The sequence below is a fragment of the Setaria viridis genome, chromosome 4, assembly GCF_005286985.2.
Source record: "Setaria viridis chromosome 4, Setaria_viridis_v4.0, whole genome shotgun sequence".
Classification (NCBI taxonomy): domain Eukaryota; kingdom Viridiplantae; phylum Streptophyta; class Magnoliopsida; order Poales; family Poaceae; genus Setaria; species Setaria viridis.
This window is the reverse complement of record NC_048266.2, coordinates 14660112-14681054: the sequence shown is the minus strand read 5'-3', so window position 1 is coordinate 14681054 and position 20943 is coordinate 14660112. Positions and strand designations below refer to the sequence as shown.

The 20943-nt window shown below is 45.6% G+C and overlaps 1 protein-coding gene and 1 pseudogene across 1 annotated transcript; one reads left to right on the top strand and one right to left on the bottom strand.

Annotated features, from left to right (window-relative positions):
* The first annotated feature begins 6438 nt into the window (after positions 1-6438).
* LOC117853124 (lecithin-cholesterol acyltransferase-like 1) lies at positions 6439-8187 on the top strand. The gene is made up of 2 exons (XM_034735491.2): positions 6439-6966; positions 7049-8187. The coding sequence occupies exons 1-2, from the start codon at positions 6557-6559 to the stop codon at positions 7944-7946; spliced, it is 1308 nt and encodes a 435-aa protein (XP_034591382.1). The 5' UTR covers positions 6439-6556; the 3' UTR covers positions 7947-8187.
* A 9955-nt stretch (positions 8188-18142) lies between these two features.
* Positions 18143-19104, bottom strand: LOC140222583 (uncharacterized; annotated as a pseudogene).
* Between the last annotated feature and the right edge of the window lie 1839 nt (positions 19105-20943).

Below are 20943 nucleotides of genomic sequence, written 5' to 3'. Positions count from 1 at the left end.
TATGAATATTTCATGCTTCGAAATTAATATCCAATATATTTTATAAGTAGTCGATACTATTTTGCTTGATCGAATCAGCTGAATTTTTTTTTATTGGCCAAGCAATCAGCCGATGCTTATCGCCAAGCAATCAATCGGCCGAAGCAATCAGCTGATGCGTCATTCAAGGCGGTGAGAGTTGCAGATAGGTACTTGTGGAGATAGTCCGTGGCCATGTCGACTCCATCGTGAGTAGCTATGAAAGTCTTTGCTTCAGCACTAGCCCTAGACGGAAGGTACCGGCGATATGTATACTACAGCCGTGGACATTCCTCGTGAGAGAGGACCTGAAGTGCTCTCCTAGCTGTCAGCCTCCATGGTCCTCCTCATCGCCACGTCATGGTGAACAGCCACCACCCTCCATCCTCCTTCATGCTCCTCACGAAGGGTAACCTTCACCTCCCAAAACGTAGGATAGCGAGGGTGTGTGTACTGTGCACACTTGTAGACAGGCCTCATGGTATATCCCAAATGGTGACAAGTCCATCTCAGCAAGTCAGCCATGTGTACTCCTTGTCCATAGTCCTCCTTCAACCATCTGATCCATCTTTCAGGCTCAGGAGCTTCTACGGCTGCTTCTGGCTCGGGCTCGGGAGCGTCTACTAGTGCTGAATCTTCTTCTGGCTCCGGTGCTGGGTGCTCTTCTGGTTCGGGCTCCTCGTCCGATATGTCGATGACAGGTACGGGTGTCGGGGTTGGTGCAGGTGCTGGTGCCGGTGCTATCTCCTTCTCCACGGGCACTGCGTCCTCGTTAGTCCCATCCCCTGGGTACTGAAAGTAGTAGACCTCCTCTTCCTCCTCTTCTCTAGGCTCCATGGGGTGATACGGTACGATGCCGTGATGCGGGGGACAGGTGCTCTTGCGTGCTGTCAACCAAGTGCGAGCCATCTAACAGAAAGGAAAAGAAGAATTTTAGAATAAAATTTTGAATGAACCAAGATAAAAGTAAAATAAAGGATTAAAAATAGCAACAAGGATGAGGCAAATCAAGTTTAAGAATATTTAAGTAGATTTAAATTAAGAAAAGGTAGGAATGGCTACTAGATTATTATAATCCTTAAATACGACCATTTTCTAACTAGGCTAACATCCTACATTCAACACGGCTCTGGTACCACTTTTATCACACCCGATTTTAAGGACAAAACTGAGTTCTTTCAATACATGTGCACCAAGATCAAGTTACACACATGTATGACAATAGTGAATAACAAAGACAGTGCTAAAGTGAATAGAGGGAGTATTAAACATTATTACATGACCGGCAGTCTCAATAAAACACAAAGCCTAAATTATTACGCAGCGGACTCCGAAGATGACAATGTCACCACAGGTAGCTGACTGAAGAACCGTACGCCTAGAATCCTCAAAGTCGTCACAGTACTCCACCGGATTAGCTTGGTCTGAACAGCGGTTTTGCAAGAGTGAGTACACTTATGGTTGGTACTCAACAAGACGTGGGGAATAGTGTAGTGTAAGGCAAACCAAGGCATGGCTAAGGCTTAATGAGCATCAGCTTTTATTTAAGTTGGTCAAATTTTATTAGCAATTAACTAAGTATAAGTTCATACCACCCAAAATTAAACAAGAGCATAAATAAAGTAAACAACATATGCATGAAATAACAACAATTTAAGTCCATCTTTCGATAACATTATCATGTGAGGGTCCAGGCCGCTCTTAACCGTGAGCACGGCTGATCGATCAGTTTTACACTCTGCAGAGGTTGCACATCTTTACCCACAAGTCGCGTAAAAGTTCAAAAGAACTTTGGACCCAACCATGCGGTGTTTGCAAGGCACCATACCACACTTAGTGGGTGTAGTGTCTTAGCAAAGTCCACTTCCCTAGAGAGCGAGTGCTATATCCCATGAACGCCTCCCCTCTTACCCTTTCGATAAGATTACCCCTAGACTAGAGTTTCTAATTATTCAGCCAAGACCAGAGCCATTTAGTCTTGTGGTAGCACTATTTTCCTGGGTGGTTCTCTATGTTTCGATTAAACACACATGATCTTGTATTAATGAAAGGTATAACTGAAGTAAAGCAAGCTTAATCATTAAGTTCATTTGAACCACCATATACCAAGTAGGCACTAAGCATGAACTACCCAACACAAAACGGTAAACTCGGTTGGTCAAGGCAAAGGTAAATTCAATCTAGGCGAACCTTAATTTGGGACCCATCAATTTAATCTTAACATGTGCATAGCATAAAAGTTGAGTATGAGAAACTAAAGGTGTATAGGACGGAGAAGTAGTGCTCCTGCTGTTCGTACTCCTTGAAGGCTTGATCTTCAAATCCCTCGAACTGCTGAACGTCTACACGTGTCACACGAGCACATACAAGCAAACATGGGCAAAAAGTAAGAAACAGTACACCAATCACAATTAAACAGACAAAACAAGCTTGTAAAATTGATCTACGCTTTAAAACGAACATGTGGATATAAAGAACTCGAAAAAAAAGAGTTAAGATGCAAAAGATATGATTAAAACAAGATCCATGGGCTTTTCTGCGAGAAAAATAAAACTTCTAGGGTCAAACTACGAAAAACCGAGGACCTATACATAATTACGCGTATAAACCGAAGGTTTAACACGCAAAAACACCAAAATGGATGGCGGGTTGATTTTAGAGAAACTCAAGGTTTAAACCGAAAGAAAACAGGACCAAAACACAAATACTTTTGAACTAGATTGGACCGCGGGTTGATTTGCAGAAAAGGCGAGGGCTTAAGTGCAAAAGAAACACGGCGCGGCGCGGTTGATCGGTACGCGATTTGGTTAACTCGCTGCCGGCCATCGGACCAAATCCGACGGTCACGGTCATCGATGACACCGTAGCAGCGGCGGCAGAAGGCGGCGGACGGCAACAAGCGGCGGCGAGTGACGGCGAGCGGCGGTGGGGTCGCCGGAGTTGGCCGAAACGGCGCTCCGGGGCTCGGTTTCGCGCGCGGAGAACACCAAAAGCACGAGAAAAGCAAGGTGATCTCGTTTCGGCGGTTCATGATGACCGAGGCTCACCGTAGGGCGGTGCTTGGCAGCAGAGAAGTGGGGGCGGCGCTGGAGCTCGCGACTAGGGTTTCGTGCACTGCTGCGGGGTGCTCGAGGCCGAGGGGGTGCGGCGGCTTAAATAGGGGCGGAGGGCAGCGGGATAAGGGTAGGGGCAGATCCCGCGCGGGGAACTCGCGCGGCGGTTGCGGGAGGCGGGCGGAGTCCGGCGCGGTCAGGGGAGGAAGTCCCGGCCGGATACGACCGGAGGACGGGGATGACGGGTGGGCCCCACCCGTCAGACCAGTGGAAGGGAGCGGGCCGCGCTGCTTCGCGGGCTGCGGAGGAAGGAGAGGTGGGCCGAGCGGGCGAGGAAAGCTGGGCCGGGCAAGCAAGACGGGCGGGCGAGGGGAAAACGGTCGGTGAAGCTACTGGCATTGGGCCGCGAGGGAAGGTGGTGCTTGGGCCGGAAGAAAAGAAGGAAGGGGAAGGAGAAGAATGCGGCCCAAGAGAAGAAGGAAAAGAAAAAGAAAAGGAGAAAATGAAAGGTTTTGAAAATTGGAAATTGAATTTGAGATTCAAATTTGATTCAAACACAATCAACCAAAAATTATACACCAGCATGAATGCACTATAAACTCCTATGGTGAATTAATTTAATTTGGAGAAAATCAAAATTAATATGCCTAAGAATTTAAATGACATCCTAATTTGAGAGAATTTTAGTGAATTTAATTTCTTGAAAAAAAATTTTGGGTGTTACAGAACACAAGGGAAGGGGTTAGTACCTCAGGCGTTGGACAAGAGGGGGTCCCGGGGTTCGCCTATGGGTTCAAACCTTAGCCCGGCAATCTTGCGATTGGGAGACTCTTTGTAAAGGTCTCATAGCATCCCTATGCTGTCACATCTTGGTAGTGTGATAAGTGCCTGATCAGCACATCGCAATGAGGTTAACGCGACTCATCGGTAAACATGTACCACCTCTGCAGAGTGTAAAAACTATTATAACAGCCATGCTCACGGTCAAGAGTAGCCTGGACCCTCACATGGTTAGTCTGGTTGGGTGAATCACAGAGTGGTACCTGTGGTTTGGGTTTAATTGTAAGAGGGTTAAATTTAACATGGTTGTGGTTTGGGAAGCCTTATAATATAATATTAATATCTCTAGATGCTTAATTAAAATTTGACCAACTAAAACTTGAGCTTGGAGGCCAACAAAAAAAAGCCTTTCTTTTTTCTAAGCCTGCATGTTATCAATATAATTCCCTCCACTTGCGGAGTACACGTCTCCAAGTGTACTCACCATTTTCCCTTTCAACCCTTGCTATTCTCGCCCCACTGCTGCTCAGATAGATAGAAGCTACAAGATGGAGCTACCTCAAGAAGACTTGAAGTTCTAGGTTGACATTCCCCCGGTCGATGTTCCTATGGAAGATGGTGCCGACTCCGCTGCGATTAGTCTACGACTATCTAATCTTTTTGTTTAGACCCTATGATCATTTCATGCTTATGCATGAAAACTTGATCTGGGTATGCATAAAGTTAGCGTTGGGTTTGTCCTTTAAACTGGGCGTGACATTAAATATGATAGTTTTAGTTAGGAGTTACCATATACATCAATATATACCTCCCCGAACAGGCAGGAATTGCCATGACTGTTGGATGAGATCACCGTTGTGTTCATTTGATGGCCGGATGTTTCTTATGATAATTTTTAGAATTTATCTCTATTTATCTAACGCGTCCTGGTAGGATTAAGGGGTAGGATTAACATTGAATTAGAAATAGTGATGTTTAAGATTTTAAGATAATACATTGGGTTGGTGATGATTATTTAAAATGCTTGAGTGCTGACATCTGAATACATATTGTTTTAATTCACTTACAATAATGATATCGTATCAACATGTTGTACATGTGTGTTGCATGTGCATGCTAACACTCCTAGAAAAAGTGGCTCTAGTATCGGTTCCCAACCCCCCTCTAATACCGGTTGTGCAATTGGTATTGGCTATTCGGTACTAGAGAGGGGTGCTCTAATACCTGTTGGAATAACCGGTACTAGAGGGTATTAAAAAATTAAAAAAAAGCAAGATCCCCGCCAGCCCCGTCCCTACCCCCACCGGCGGCCCTGACCGCCCCTCCTCCCCCACCCCTGCCGCCTCCTCCTCCTCCACCCCTTCCCGCCAGCCCCCTCCACCCCCGCCGCCTCCTCCCTCCTCTGCCCCTCCTCCGCCGCCGCCTCTAGCCTCCTCCGTCTCCACCCCACCTCCGCCCTCCTCCGACCAGATCCACCCCGCCTCCACCCTCCTCTGGCCGGCCTCCTCCGCCTCCACTGCCGCCGCCCCTCCTCTACCTTCTTCGCCTCGTCCCGCCCGTCGGCCACTCCCCGCCGCCACCACTCCATCCTCCTGCGTCGCTGCAGCCACTGCAGACGCCTTAGCCTGCTGCCGCCACCTCACCTCACCCCGCCGCTGCTCCTCACCGCTAGCGAGGGGCGCGTGGAGGGGGGAGGGGAGTGGAGGCAGGTTGGATCGGAGGAGACGTGTGACAGAGAGAGAGGGAGGAGGCAGACGTGAGAGAGAGGAGAGTGAGAGAGAGGAGGATAAGGAGGAGGAGATAACGGGCGTGAGAGAGAGGAGAGCGAGAGAGATGAAAAAATCTAAGTCTCGTGGTGCAGTACGTGCAGGGGGTCAGGAGGCTGGCGGATGGGGTTTTAGTACTGGGTGGGGTTCCCACCCGATATTAAAAGCCTCCCTTTAGTACCGGGTGGAGCCTCCACCCAATACTAGAGGTCTTGAGGTCCTCTAGTACCGGTTGAAGGCTCCACCCAGTACTAGAGGGTGACCTCTAATATCAGTGGAGCCCCCACCCGGTACTAGAGGGCCTCCAGGGGCTCCCAAACTTGGAACCAGTACTAATACTAACATTAGTACCGGATCCAAACCTAACCGGTACAAATGCTCGGGATGAGAACATTAGTACCGGGTCCAAACCTAACCGGTACAAATGCTTGGGATGAGAGGTCATATTTTTAGTAGTGTAACTAAGTACTACCTCCACGTTTTTCTTTACATATGATGTCGGCGGTTGACAATGTTACCTAGTTACCACTAAAGTAGCCGTGTGACCGTGTCTATAAAATGTATTTGTAAACAAAACGGAGGTACCTCTCCATCTTCAACAATGTACCCGTCATCTGTTCATACTGAAAAAATATTGTTGTCTGAAAGAATACTGAAAAACATATGGTCACACGCATTCACGCGTATCAATTGACTTTATAAAGTCAACGCAACTTACCTACTGACCACCTTTTATCCGAAAAAAAAATGCTACTAACCACTAACCACCTAATCTGCAAGACGGCAACCAGCTAGTGCCGTGTTGCCCTGCACGAGAGATTAAAGGACTCGGTACCAGCATGATTGTCATTTGTCAACCCAGTGGCGTACAAACACAAGAGAACGAAACCAAGTTCCATCGCCAGTAGCTACCAGCATCAGCAATCTCAGCGGCCCGGGATGGAGCCGCAGCAGCAGCGCCTCTTCGCGCCCCTTGTTCTCCTGCTTGCCACGATCTTCTTCGCCGGCGCACCGGCGGTCATAGGACACGGCGAGGCCGCGTCCGGTCTCCACCCGGTCGTGCTGCTCCCGGGCTACACGTGCAGTCAGTTCGACGCGCGGCTCACCGACCAGTACAAGCCTCCGACGCCGGGCTGCGGCGTTCGGAAGCAGGGCCGCGGGTGGTTCCGGCTGTGGGAGAACTACACGGCGCTGCAGGCGGACCCAGGGCTCCTGCCGTGCTACCAGGACCAGCTCCGGCTGGTGTACGACCGCGCCGGCGGCGACTACCGCAACGCGCACGGCGTCGAGACCCGCGTCGTGTCCTTCGGCACCGCCCGCAGCTTCCGCTTCGACGATCCCGCCCAAAAGTAAGCTGAACCATGGATAGACCATGTCGAATTCTAATTTACAGGTGCTGAACCAAATATTTCGCCTCGTTATCCTGATTAGGAACGCATGCATGGAAAGACTTGTGGAGGCACTGGAAGGCGTCGGGTACAGGGAGGGAGCGAGCCTGTTCGGCGCCCCGTACGACTTCCGATACGCGCCGGCGGCGCCTGGCGTGACGGCCAGGGCGTTCTCCGATTTCAGCACGAGCCTGACGCGCCTCGTGGAGCGCGCGAGCGAGAGGAACGGGAACAGGCCGGTCATCCTCGTCACTCACAGCTTTGGCGGCTTCTACGCCATGGAGTTCCTCAACAAGAGCCCCCTGCCGTGGCGCAGGAGGCACGTCAAGCACCTCGTCATGCTCTGCCACGGCGTCGGCGGCTCGGCGCTGATCATGCAGGTCCTCGCCTCCACCATGGGCAGCCCGTCTCCGGCACCGACGTTGCGAGACACCGTGCTGTCTTTCGGGAACAGGAGCTTCGGCAGCATGTTCTCGCTGCTGCCGTCCCCGAAGGTGTACGGCGACACTCCCCTGGTGATCACGCGAGCCAAGAACTACTCTGCCGAGAACATGCCGGAGTTTCTTGCGGCGGTGGGGTTCTCCGACGATGAGGTCGCGCGCTACCGTACAAGGGCGCTGCCGTTGACGCTGAATTTCAGGGCGCCGCTCGTGCCAATGACGTCTATCAATGGCGTTGGTGTGCCAACAGTGGACAAGGTTGTTTACTGGGATGCTAACTTCACTGAGATGCCTCGAGTGGTGAACGGTGATGGCGATGGGATAGTTAACTTGGAGACCGTGCTGGCTTTGCAAAGGCTTGTCGGGGATGTACCGGATCAACCGTACTTCAAGTCAATTTTGATCCCGAACACGACGCACAACAGTATGATCTCAGATGATTCTGCGCTCAGGGTCGTGGTTAAGGAAATTCTGGAAGTAAACCAAGCCACTTCTTCTTAGGGGCCATTATCTAAAGTTATGTGGTAATTTTGCTTGAATTTTGGGCATGTGTTTCATTGTAAAAATAAATTATATGCATCAAAATATTAGGCACATATATATATCAGTACGTGGAGGTACCGTGAGCTGCAGCGGAAATTAACAAAATGTATCAAATTTATAAATTATACTCGCTGAGGCTGTTACAGTTTGTAAGTAATTATTCCTAAATGTGAAACTTGCATATGCACCCGATTATTTAGCCCCAACAGCATAGAACATCCTCGCGCGCACAAGCATATACAAAGATCAGCGCACGGATCGGAAGATCCAATTTTGTTTCTTTCTATGAAACTAATCAACTGATTGGAAGCATCACACTCAGTGCAGACCTCAAGGGAAAAAAGAGGAAAAGCACAAGTGTTAGAAATTTAGGAAAATTATGGCTTTTTTAATTTTGAAAATTTAGGAAAATTATGGCTTTTTTAATTTTGAGAAATATTGAGTAAATCATGAAGTTGTCTAGCGGGAGTGATCATATGAAAGCAAAGTGTGTGGATGTGTTCATATTTAAACTTCTAATTAGAGTAAAATATACACGCGGCCCCTGAATTTGTCATGGGGTGTCATCTACATCGCTAAACTCTAAAAATGCACTTTTCAGGTCTCTAAACTCTCAAAACAACATTTTGGTCCCCCAACATGTCTCAGGGTGTCATCCATACCTTAAACTATCAAAGTGCATTTTAAGATCCTCTAATCAAGCGCAAAGCAATACATGCATGATCACTAGCATAAAGTGGTTGCGAAAGCAATGAGTGATGATGAAGCATTGCTATCAGCAGCAGGTGACAGGTTTTAAGATTTGAAAATATATTTTGAGAGTTTAGGGATCCAGATGAAACCCGAGGATAAGTTTGGGGGCCTAAATATGCACTTTAAGAGTCTAGGGACCCAGATGAAATCATGGAACAAGTTTGCGGCCCTAAAAATGCATTTTCAGAGTTTAGGAACCCAGATGACACCACATGAAAAGTTTAGGAACCGCCATTGTATTTCTATTTAACATGATCAAGAAAAGGTTCATGATATGTATCCACACTGAATGTGTTTTTCATGACTGGGGATTGTACCGGTCCGAGCTATTTGATCATTTGTTGCTGTGCAGTCCATTGAATGGTCTCCAAGGATGTAGGTGAAGTAGTCATAAGGAGTGCACCACCAGAAAGTAGTGAATTAGAGAAGCTAGCAGTCGCGCCTTGTAGAAACCTGACTGTCTGCTTGTCCCGAGCAGGATCTCAGCAGCGGAAGGATTTTGGAGGTCTGCTCTCGCAGCAAACTATGCATGCAGAATGCCGAGATGGAGATGCAGAGGTGCAGAACAAAAGAGAACGTCTCTCTTATTTAGGTACAAGGGCGAAGGAGAAGACGATGAACCTGGACATCGCGATTTCAATCTTCACTGATGAGAGTAATCGCCATCAAGCATTGGACACCTAGCATACTACCCGTGTAAATTGCTAGGGTCAATTCTCATCAACAGCAAAAAAAAAAACACCACACCGCAACACCTCCACATCCACGGACCCAACTAGACCCGACATGCGACGCCACATTCACGTCCATGGCATGCGCCTCCGCCTCGATCCGACGAGGTGAGGGGCACATGTGCCTGTGGCATATACCTATATCATTTTCCAACGACATAGACTGTGAACTCAAAGTCAATCGATTAAATGGGTTAGGATCCTCCTCAACTTCTCATGTTTGATTAACCGCTTTGTAACTCCATAGCATTAATCGTGGGCATTTTAATTTTAATCAGTTTAATTGAAAATAAATGGGCCAAGCCCAATTGAATCAACAATCCTCACCTTCAGTTTCACTGTTTGTGATACCGGTGTTTCAATGGAGCATGCTAAGTTGAACATCCACCTAGAGTTAGGACTTAAGACTACACTTACGGACAACTGATCTATGGACAATGTCTTGAATTGACAGGCTTTTATCTGCAAGCTTGTCTAGAGCCCATTACTGATACTAATAGGCTACTTTAAGCATCCTCTTTCTCTAGAGGATATAGGTCAGATTCCTTGGCCTTTTATGGGCTTCTTGAGATCTCACCTAATCTTCTAGATGTATTCCTTTATAGATGTTTTGTTGGACAATATCTTTGCTTTGAATAAACCTCTCGAAACAGATTTAGGCATACAACAACTTGCCAACAGTTTAGAAGAAAAATGCACATATAGCGGAATGAGCCCTTTACAATGTTCTCTTCTCTCTCTCAATCTATAGCTTATTTCACCATCCTACTTCACTGGAGTATTGGTCACATTGGACAGCTTACCACTATGGTATGACGCACATTAGTCTCAAGTTCAATTCCTTGGTTGCATTGTCTATTTGATTTTATGAAAGACTCTTTGTGAACTGATCTCATAGGTTTTTAGACATTTGGACATAATTCGAGGCTAACACTTTGGAGTTTCTCATTTTCCTTGATGGATTTCAACAGCCTTTTTACATGTCTTGATTACTTCTTATCCTTATAACTATTCACTTTGACAATCACAGTTCATTAAGATAGCTGATATTAGTTTTCAACATCTGACAAATCCACTAGGAGTTCACAGAACCACTCAGCCTCAACAGTGGTGGTGTTTAATGTTGTAAGTTCTACTTCTGTTGCTGACTTTATTAAGATTGTCTGTTTGCAAGACTTCTAGAATAGCACAACCTCTAAGTGTGAACATATGTCTATTTGTGGCTTTTATCTCAACACCACCAGAAATCCAATTTGAAACACTAAGTACCTTTGGATACCCAGTATAGTAAATCACATAGCTACCTTTAGAAAACACAATGATCATCTCCTTGATTGATATGAATCGGCTTAGTTTGCTCATAGGAAACAAGACATCAGACCTTATAGCACTAGCTAAGTCCTTAAGTGAGGCAAATAATATCTCAATTGATCTCTCATTCTCCTTTTAATTTTCCGCAATACTTTACTAGTATCATAAAGTGTTGGAGCTAACTTATAGTTACTATATTCAAAGCGACTGCACCTTTTTTCGCATACATGGATTGCAAGAGTGTAACCCCACCATCACCTTCTTTCACTAGTTTATATGTAGAATAAATCAGCCTCTCCTAAATGTTTCATTTCAAAGTTTTGGAACAAAAAGTCTTTTACTTATTATGGCTTGTCCAAAAAATAAGTACATACAAGCACAAGACAACTCCTTCACCCAGCCATAGCAGTAGTATAGACACTTGTAGACATGAGAGCTCTGTCAGATTCCTCATACCATTGGATAGGTACTTGCTTAAGGCAACCAAAGAGTTTAACAATTTACACATTATTCTTTCTGGACCCTTTGCTATAAACCCAGTTTATTTATTCATATAGATCTCCTACTGAAACTCTCCAATAAAGAAAGCACTGGTGGACCCAAAGGGTAGTCCAGGTAGGCCCAGGACTACCCTGAATTTTGGCCTAAATATTCTTTAGTAGTTCCCATTTGTAGCCCAAAACTAATAATTAGCCCAACAAGCAGCGCCAGGCTAGCTTGTGCCGCCTGCCAACCCTATCCATCCCCCACGCCCGACTGGTTGACTCGAGTGGTCTTGGATCGATGGTGTTGCCACACTGCCACACTCTCGATGTGCTGCAAAACCTCCCCCCAGTCACCCCAGACCCTGAGTCTTGATGCCATCCGCACCTCAGTCTGCTCGCCCATCATCCCCATCTCTGCTCAAGCATGACGCTTGAACTCGAGGATGCGAGCCCAAGCACCGGTTACCCGTGCCCTGCCAGTGCCGTGCGACTCCCTGATCGGTGATCGGCTAGCTCCTGATGCCGTGAGCCCACCGTGTCGTGTCTAGTCTATTGCGCAACGCACGGGACCCCACTCCTCGATAGGTGTCTGTGTTTAGACTCGACGACCTATCAAAGGTATCCCCTAGATAGTGGATTGGTTGATGGGGCTCACCAAGATCATGAATTCAAAGGTGAATGCTAACACACGATTAGACAAGTTCGGGCCGCTGAATAGCGTAATACCCTACGTCATGTGTATTTTATTGTGTTGGTTGTATTGAATTTCTTTGGAGGGGTCCCTGCCTCACCTTATATACACAGCAGCAGGATTACAGGTCAGTTGGCTTACAAAAATACTAGTCGAATACGATTAGAGGAGTTCTACTCTTACTACAATGAGTACTTTCTCAATCCTCGACTAGTTCTTGTCTTTCCATATAGACTACGCAGCCTTGCGCCATGGTCTCCATGTTAGATACGTCTTGATGACCAACCCTATTTGGGTCCATCCAACCTTCCGGTGGGTCCATAAATGTATGTATGACAAGCCCCCGAGTACTTTTTAGTCGAATGCAGCAGTCCCGAGTATTTTTGTAGACCTTCACCGAGTACTTTTGGTGCTCTCTGAGTACTTTTCCTGGTTGAATCTTCAAAGATACTCAAAACTGCCATGAGGTTGGAATATGCTCAAGCCCCATTTAACTTGGCCTTGTAATCTTCAATCTCTAAATTTTATTTGGAAGTGCAATGAAAGTCGCACTCCATAAGGAGTAGCCCCCGAGCTTAGGTTGAATCAAAGAATCAGGTTGAGGGTCAATCATCAAATTGCTTCACTTTCCCCTTAAAACACAGAGAAAAAATATTTTTGTCGATGGACATGTGGCACATAGCCCTCGAGCATTTAGCCGACTAGTTTGGTGGGTATAAAAGTCAAACTTGGTTAACATGACCATCTTCTTGAAAAAAAAACTTATCTCTACCTGAAATAAAGGTAACTGCCAATCAAATCTCTTGATTTTTAGAAATCCTTTAAACTGAAAAGATCCACTGCCCAGTTTTTACTGTGCCATCTTTATAAATAACGGAGGTAATTATCCTCTCCGTTTCACTCTTTGTCATTTGCCTCTTCATCTTCCGCACTATTGCCGTAGCACTACCACCGCTGCTCAATCTTCGAGCGCTAGCGCCACCATCCCCCAATCCCAAGCCCCCGAGCATATGCGAGAGAAAACACTCGTGACAACTAGAATGGGGAAGAAAGAATTTGCAACCAAACCTGCCGATGGGGAGAAGAAGAAGAAAATCGGCAAGAAGAAGGAACTGCACCTGCCGACGCTGAGGTATGGATTCGTCAACACCAAACAGCCGCCTATTGTTGTGTGCACATGGAAGTAGTCAGTGACAACCGAGGAGGATCTCCAGGCACTTGTAACTGCCAAGTTGCTCCAGGAAAAGGGTATTATCGATTGGAGATCAGCTTTGGACAACCCTTTCACCTTGGTGACATACTAGAATGAGACGGTAATCTTCCCTCTCTTATTTGAGCGAGGTCTTGGATTGCCAGTTTGCGATTTTCGGCGTGGTCTCCTCCACTATTATAAGTTGGAACATGTGCATCTGAACCCCAACGACATTTTCTATGTCATGATCTTTGTTCATTTTTGCGAAGCTTTTCTGGGGATCAAGCCCCATTTTCAACTATTTCGGAAAATTTTCCATGTTAAGCCCCAACCAAAGAAGGAAAACATGGTACTCATTGGAGAGGCAGGGATCTAGTTGCGGTAGGACAAGAGTAGTCAATATATCAACTACAAGCTGAAGGAGTCCAATGCCAACTGGAAGGACAAATGGTGCTACATTGGCAACCACAACCCCAAGCTTCCCAAGGCATCTGGATATCATCCCGTGTGGAACAATCGTTGGCTTGATGAACAAAATACTGCAGAATGCCTCTAGATCCTAGAATTGCTCAAGAGGATTGCTGATCTTAAGAAGCAGGGACTCACTAGAGTTGGAGTGGCCTATAGTTGGATGAAGCATCGCGTCCAGCCTCTTCAGAAGCATTGTAATTTTTTTTATGAGTACATTGGCCCTGACGATCCGTCGCGATTCTCCCCTGATGATATTTGTACCGACGAGGCATGGTCAGGCTTGGCCAGATGTTCAATAATGCTAATAGGATTCCTACTATTGTGCGAGAATTCAGCGTGTGAACCTGCCGAAGCAAGTAAGTACCCATGACTGAGCCCCCGAGTAATTATTTCAGCTTGTTATCCCACTGACTTGTTGTTATCTGCAGGAAGATGTAGATTTGTTGTTCTCTGCAGCTGCTCTACTCGAGCTTGAAGGCACATCCATTGCTCCCTCTTGTGTAATTACACTGGAAGATATTAGGGGTGGTGAGGAAGAGGAAGAAGAAGTTATCAAAACATCCAGCGGAATCGTCCAGCGGTACCAGCTCTGGTGCCACAGATAGAACTTTGAAATTAAGGCCCGGCCGTCTAGTAAGGCTGGGTCTTCCTATGGAGCTGTCAAGCACTGTACGATGGAGGCGCTTGGAAATGCAATCCCCACATTGCCAAAGAAAAAATAGTCCACCATTGGAAAACGGCTGGTGAAGAGGTCCAATGTGTCTAGCGAGGACATCCTGCCCAAGGTAATTACCTTTGAGGAGGAATAAGACCACAGCGAGTGTATTCTGCCCAAGGGCATTTCCAATGCCTCCATCGTGTCGACTAAGGAGGACACTGTTGGTGTGTAGGTACTCGAGCTAGCGACGAAAGCAGAGAAGGCAGTTGCTCTGGCTGCTCAAGATCGAGGATTATCCAGAGCCCCAAGCTGATGTTGAGGACAACTTGTCTGGGCAGATGGTGAACCCTGCCGGTGCTAGAACAACCCAAACAGAAAGAGGTGGAACTCAAGGCTGGCCAAGATCCTATTGCGGATGTGCAGGCCGTGCTAAAAGGACTGTCTCCCGCCATTAGGCATCTGCGTCTAATAGGCGAACCCAAGATTAAGTTAAGGAAATAATCAAGGTAATCCTCTTGCTCTGTCCAGTACTTATTGTAGCTCTTAACTTGTTGTACTCACAATTATGAGTTCTTGTATTGTACAGGAAATCCTTGAACACGGATTTGTCAAGGCCTGGCTCTAAGTCTGTCACTGATGGTAGTTGCCCCTATGCTCAAGCCATCGCCTCAGTGTTGCCAGCCCCTGAGCCTCAAGAACAACCTGTGGTGATGTCGTCCACTCCGAGCACCATAGTTGCTATGGTGGCCCTGATGCACAAAGTCATTTCTTCCACAACTGACATGGTGCCGCCAGCCCTTGAGATGAAGATATCCGCAGAGATGGTGACTACTTCTGGCGTCGTGGCTGCTTCTGCAGCCTTCGAGCCAGAAGTGGAACTCCAAGCGATGACAACCCTAGGTACCATAGCCATGAGTACATCGTCTGTCCCCGGGACCTCAACATCCGATGCTGCACTTGCATTGATTGCACAAGAGCATGCGGACGCTGATCCTGAGATGGATGCGGTGGCACGAGTGATGTGTCTGTTGAAGATATCTAGCTTATCAGCGACCCGCTGCTTAACCCAGAGGTAGTCACGTGCATGATGGACATGCACCACCATCTTTGCAAATATGCAGAGGTAAGGCTTTGCTTCTTTGCATCGATATGGTCTTGAAATTGTAGCACGTATTCTAAAATGAGTACTTATTGTGCTGTAGGATCTTATTGCGCACTTTCAGCACAAATCACAGATGTTGCAGGGATATGGAGAAACGGTACTCCATGCTAAGGTGCTTGAAAGAGAGCTAACCAAGGAGAAGCTCTTCATCTTCTGGCTTATGATGAAGCCCGATGGAGTTACTACAACGTACCAAAACCAGATCCAACAACCGGAGAAGGAGAAAGATCAACTCATAGTTGGCAACAAGACACTAAATCGGTCTCTACGAGGTAATTCTCAACCTTGGTTGCTGTCAAGTACTGATTTTGCTATATAACACTGACCAACTTGCTTCTTGTTGTGCCGACCATGAAAAAATAGAGTGTGATCTCCAAGCACAAGTCACAGAATGGCACAGTGCGCATTACTGTGTAGCGGATCAACATGATAAGTTCGTGGTTCAATATGAAAAACTAGAGCATCACCTAGAGAATGAGAGGAAAATGTGCGAGGATGCTGATGTTGAACTGGTGAATGCCATGAAGACCATCTAGGAGCACGATGCTGAGGCGGAGGTGGCAACATTCACCATGAACAAGATCATTGAAGCCACCCAGCCAATTGCTGACATGGTGGAGCCTCGCATCGAAGGCATAGAGCCTTGTCCATTGTCAAAGATTCTCAAGGATATGCCAACGAAATTCTTTGGCTACCTTAAAAAGATGGCGAAATCTATCTCCAAGCAAGTGTTGAGCTTCGTGAAGTCCTTCTACCCCTGGCCTGACCTGACACCTGTTGCGGAAGGCATGGCAGAGGACTACACAGCTAAAGATTTAAATAAATACATGTAGGAGATGGATCCCATCACTAAGGGTGCGTTTGGTTGGGCTGTGGTTTTTGGAAAAGCTGTTGTGAGCTGTGGGCTGTGGAAAAGCAGCTGTGAGAAAGCAGCTGTGGGAAAAGCAGAAGACCGTTTGGTTAGAGGAGCTGTGAAACTGTAGGCTGTGTAAGAAATACCTGTAATGCCCCTAAAGGTCTGTGAGTGTGTTTATATGCAAATTGCTCGTAACAAAATAATGTGTTCACTAGTTCAAATGTAAACCACTATTTTAGGAAGAAAAAAAATAAATTTTATATGTTTTTCATCCATTAAAGTAATTGGTCCACATAAATCGAAGTATCCATCAAAAGTTCTATACAAGGATGCCATCCCTCAACATTACTCTCCTCCTCTCGCACTAACCAAAGCATCAGCTATCCTAGTACGAATGGTATTCATGGTATCCTCATTCTCCACATCGTCACTATCATCTCCTTGTGTTTGTCTCATACCACATGTATGTTGTACCAAGTAATCCTCATCATCATCACATCTCTTGAACTCCTTGTCACACAAATTGCTGTCACGAATAAAATTATGCAATGCAAGACAAGCCATAATGATATGTTTCTGAGTACGAGGTGAGAAACTTGGCATGTCCTTCAAAATACGCCACTTCTGCTTTAAGACTCCAAAAGAACTTTCAATGACATTACGAAGAGATGAATGCAAGAAATTGAACATCTCATACTTTCCTTGGGGAGGCCCCGAATGATGCTGAAATTCTGGTATATGATACGTGCTTCCTTTGAAAGGCGCAAGATACCCAATTCGGTTTGGGTAACCGGAGTCCACAAGATAATACTTTCCTACAAAACCAAGTTAGTAAGGTACATAATAATACAAGTATTGCTAATTGGATGAAGGAACCGTGTATACCTTTAGGAGGCACGGGGAATGAAGGAAAATTTGCCAATGCATGATTGAGGATACGTGTGTCATGTGCAGAACCCGGCCACCCGGCAACCGCAAAGGTGAACCTCATGTCAAAGTCACAAATAGCTAGCACATTCTGAGATGTACATCCATGACGACACGTGTGGTTAACCACTTCGTCCACTGGCACTACCACTTTAACATGTGAACCATCTATTGCTCCAATTGCATCTTTAAAGTATGGCCAAAAACGGTCCTCTCTCACCCTTTTATGCTCTGTAGAAAAAGTGGGATCTCTTGGTTTAATATTGTCCTTAGCTAACTTGCGCAAACACTTCAACACTTCGTGAAACTTCATGTGAACTGTCCAAAGTGACCGTGTGAAATGATTTTCAGCTTGTGAAAAAGATTGTGGTCCTCCGACGATCCACAAGAACATTGCCAATGACTCAATAGACGAAACATTGTTGGTTGAGGTCAATCCGTAAGTAGAGACTAGCAAGTCATGAAGTTTATCGAAAATCTCGGTGCTGATCTGAAACATCTTATAAAAATACCTCGGGCGTGATATACACCTCATCACCCATTGAATTCCAGTTTCTGACGTTTCCCTATATTCAGCTTTATGCAAATACCGCTCAGTATACAAGTTTCCCATTTCTCCCATGGCACCAGCATGTTGTGCAAGTTCAGCTAGCAGTAGTAGTCCTTTCTGTCCTCCTTTGGCTACATCTCCCAATCTATCATCCATCTACATGAGACATTAGTATATTAATAATTAAATACAACAACTTTCTTGACAATACTAAATGAAGAAGCTCAACATAACACAATAATAGATACATAATGTTTCACATCTCCAAGCAAACTATGGTTCAACATAGGGTAACAAATTATGGTTCAACATAGAAAAATTCTTATCATATATGATAATAAAATAATCTCACAAACATGGAAACAAATCAGTGGCGCTTCATCATCTCCTTTTCTAGCTCCCTCTCAATCAAATTGAGTCTTCCTTTAGTTGTTTCTAGAGAGCTAAAGAGCTCCCTAAATTCAGGTTTAACAATTAGGGAGGCGGCTGTGTGCATTAGAGCAGTTCCTTCTTGCACCCCACATTCTTTCACCATCTTCATAGTCTCTGTAATGGTAGGAACTAGGTTGGTTGGAGGAGCTGATGATGCTTCAACACTTGTGGAGATCCTCTCTGCAGCATTTTCTATCTTCAAACAAGTGGTCTTGTACAAACGAAAGAATGGGCTCTTCTCATCCTTCTCTTCAACACCAATGGAGGTACCCTTACGTTTCCTTTTTCCTAGGTTCACTGTCATATCCTTCTGCTTAGGTTTTGCTACCTCATCCACATCCTCATCACTTGCCTCATCGGATGATATATCTCCAGGACAGGATGCAGAAGACCCACTTACATGTGCCTTGCCAAACAAGATATGCAGGTCATCAAGGAACTTGGGTCCTTGTTTTCGAAACTTCACATGGTGGCATTTGATTCCTTTCTCACGATTGTTGCATCTCTACAATTAGAAAAAAAATTAATAAGGCACACCATAACGAAGAATGGGAAGAATATAATTACAATGACAACATAGTTCTTACAGCAAGGTGTTCGTACCACCATTCGTCTGAGCAGTCAATAGTTTGTTTTGCCTCATCCCATCCAAGACCAGTTGCACAATTCTTGAACTCCATAAATGTTGAGTACTCCTTTTTAAGAAGATCTAACTTGTTCTTCAATTGTTTTTTTTGTTCTCTTGTCACCGGATTTTTCTGCAAACTTTGAAACAACATTCTTCCAACCGGTAGTAGTAAAAATTCCCATCGGCCTATTCCCAGCTTCAATCTCTTGTTTGCAGGCATCAATCAAATGCCTTAAAAAAGCATCACCCCAATCCGCCTTATCACCCATTCTTCAGCCAACCAAAAATATTGTTTGATTCAATTCATATGACTAATGATAGATATTGTGACTTCAATAAATTGTAAGATTTGCATGTGAACAATTTTGAGCCACTACCATCCTAAAAAATATTAAATAGCTTAGATAAAATGAAACTGAGGTTGTAAACTCATGGGGTTTCTATTTTCCTTCCACGAAAAGAAAGCTACCAGTTCAAACATTGATAAGAAGACCTACAATGCGTAAATAGAAAGCTACCAATTTGATTCGGTGAGCTCAGGAGCTACTTCATCATCATTACTGCCTGTCAAATCGTAAATAGAAAGTGCTGCTGTTCTACTAGCCATCAACGTCTACGGCAGCAGGGGCTACTTCATCATCATTACTGCCTATCATTGCTACTGATCTACTAGCCATCATTACTACCACGGCAGCAACTATTACCATCGACAGATGAAATTGTCGATGAAATCGAGCCAAGTCCCAACGACTCACCTTCAACGAGACGGACGTGAGAGCAGACGCGCAGAATACGACGGCCGTCGGCGGGCAGGCGCGGCGTCCGCAGGAACATGTACATACGAAATATGAGGCCGGAGGCGGACGACCGGGTGCGGTGGCCGGGGGCGCGGTGTGGCGGGTGATCCAGGGGCGGCGACCGGATCAGGAGGCAGACTGGCGACTGGGGCGGCGGCCAGCGACCGGGGCCGGAGGGCCGGCGACCGGGACTCGGAGGGAGACGGTCCGCCAGGGGCGGCACTGGAGAATACAGGAGGTGGACAGTTGACGGAAGACTTGCGCTAGAAATAGATCGGAAAAAATTGAACCGTTACCTTTCATAAAGAGTGGCAGGTGGGTAATTTTTTACCCCAAAAGCACCTCAAAGCAGGGGGGTGGTGCTTTTGCATTTGTACTACACCAAAAGCAGCTTTTGGGCAAAAACATATAGAGCTTTTTTGCCTTTTGGTTGGCTTTTGGCTTTTGCAAAAGCAAAAGCAGGTTCAAAAGCCCAACCAAAGACACCCTAAGGAAGTATCCAAACAATTTGACCTTGAGTGAATCTGTACAAAACAATCATTAGTCATGTAATGAACAATTATCAACGCTTGTAATGTAACTATATCTAAGTCTTTTCACAATTATTGTTGCTTTGCGACTTGTTCTTTTCAGTGCATCTTATGATCGACCCTGATGTTTGCCTCATGCGGTCGATATAAATGTCTACGCACATGGCTTCTCTTGTGAGCCTCATCAGATGCCAATGTAGAGTACTTATAATCGTGTATTCCTTTTGCGGACTGCGAGTACTCGGGTTATCTGGATAATAGACACTTCAACGAGTAGTCTCTTCAGGAATTCATAACTAGAGCCTATGTTTGCAACCTTTATGGGTTGTGTCGATGTGCGCTCTGGAGAACCCGAAATCTGCGAACTTGCTATTACAAGTCGTGATTGGACATGTTTGTCCGATAAGTAGTCATTCAGGTGGTTAAATAATCCCTTATATGCTGCAAACTTGTGTTTGCAAGCCGCGATTGGATGGTTTGTCCATTGAGCTAAACAGATCATTGGGACACTGCAAACTTACTTTTGCAAGCCACGATGGGACAAAGTATAATAGGAAATAAGTATTTGAATTACAACCAAAATATACTCTGCTTTGTTGAATTGTAAATACGACTGAGGACGATGGCTGTTCATGGTCCTTAAGTGCTAAATCCAACCGTCAATGTACTCGATGAACAAAGGAAAACTAACATTTCTTACTTACATATTTAGTTATAATAATCTAGCTCCACATGTATTGGCAAATAAGTGATTTTAGGGACATAAGTCCCCATAAGGAGA

Excerpts from the sequence above, each read along its gene's own strand:
- LOC117853124 (XM_034735491.2), top strand. The coding sequence starts at position 6,557 with ATGGAGCCGCAGCAGCAGCGCCTCTTCGCGCCCCTTGTTCTCCTGCTT. Across the intron at positions 6,967-7,048 it reads TTCGACGATCCCGCCCAAAA|GAACGCATGCATGGAAAGAC; the intron begins GTAAGCTGAACC and ends TATCCTGATTAG.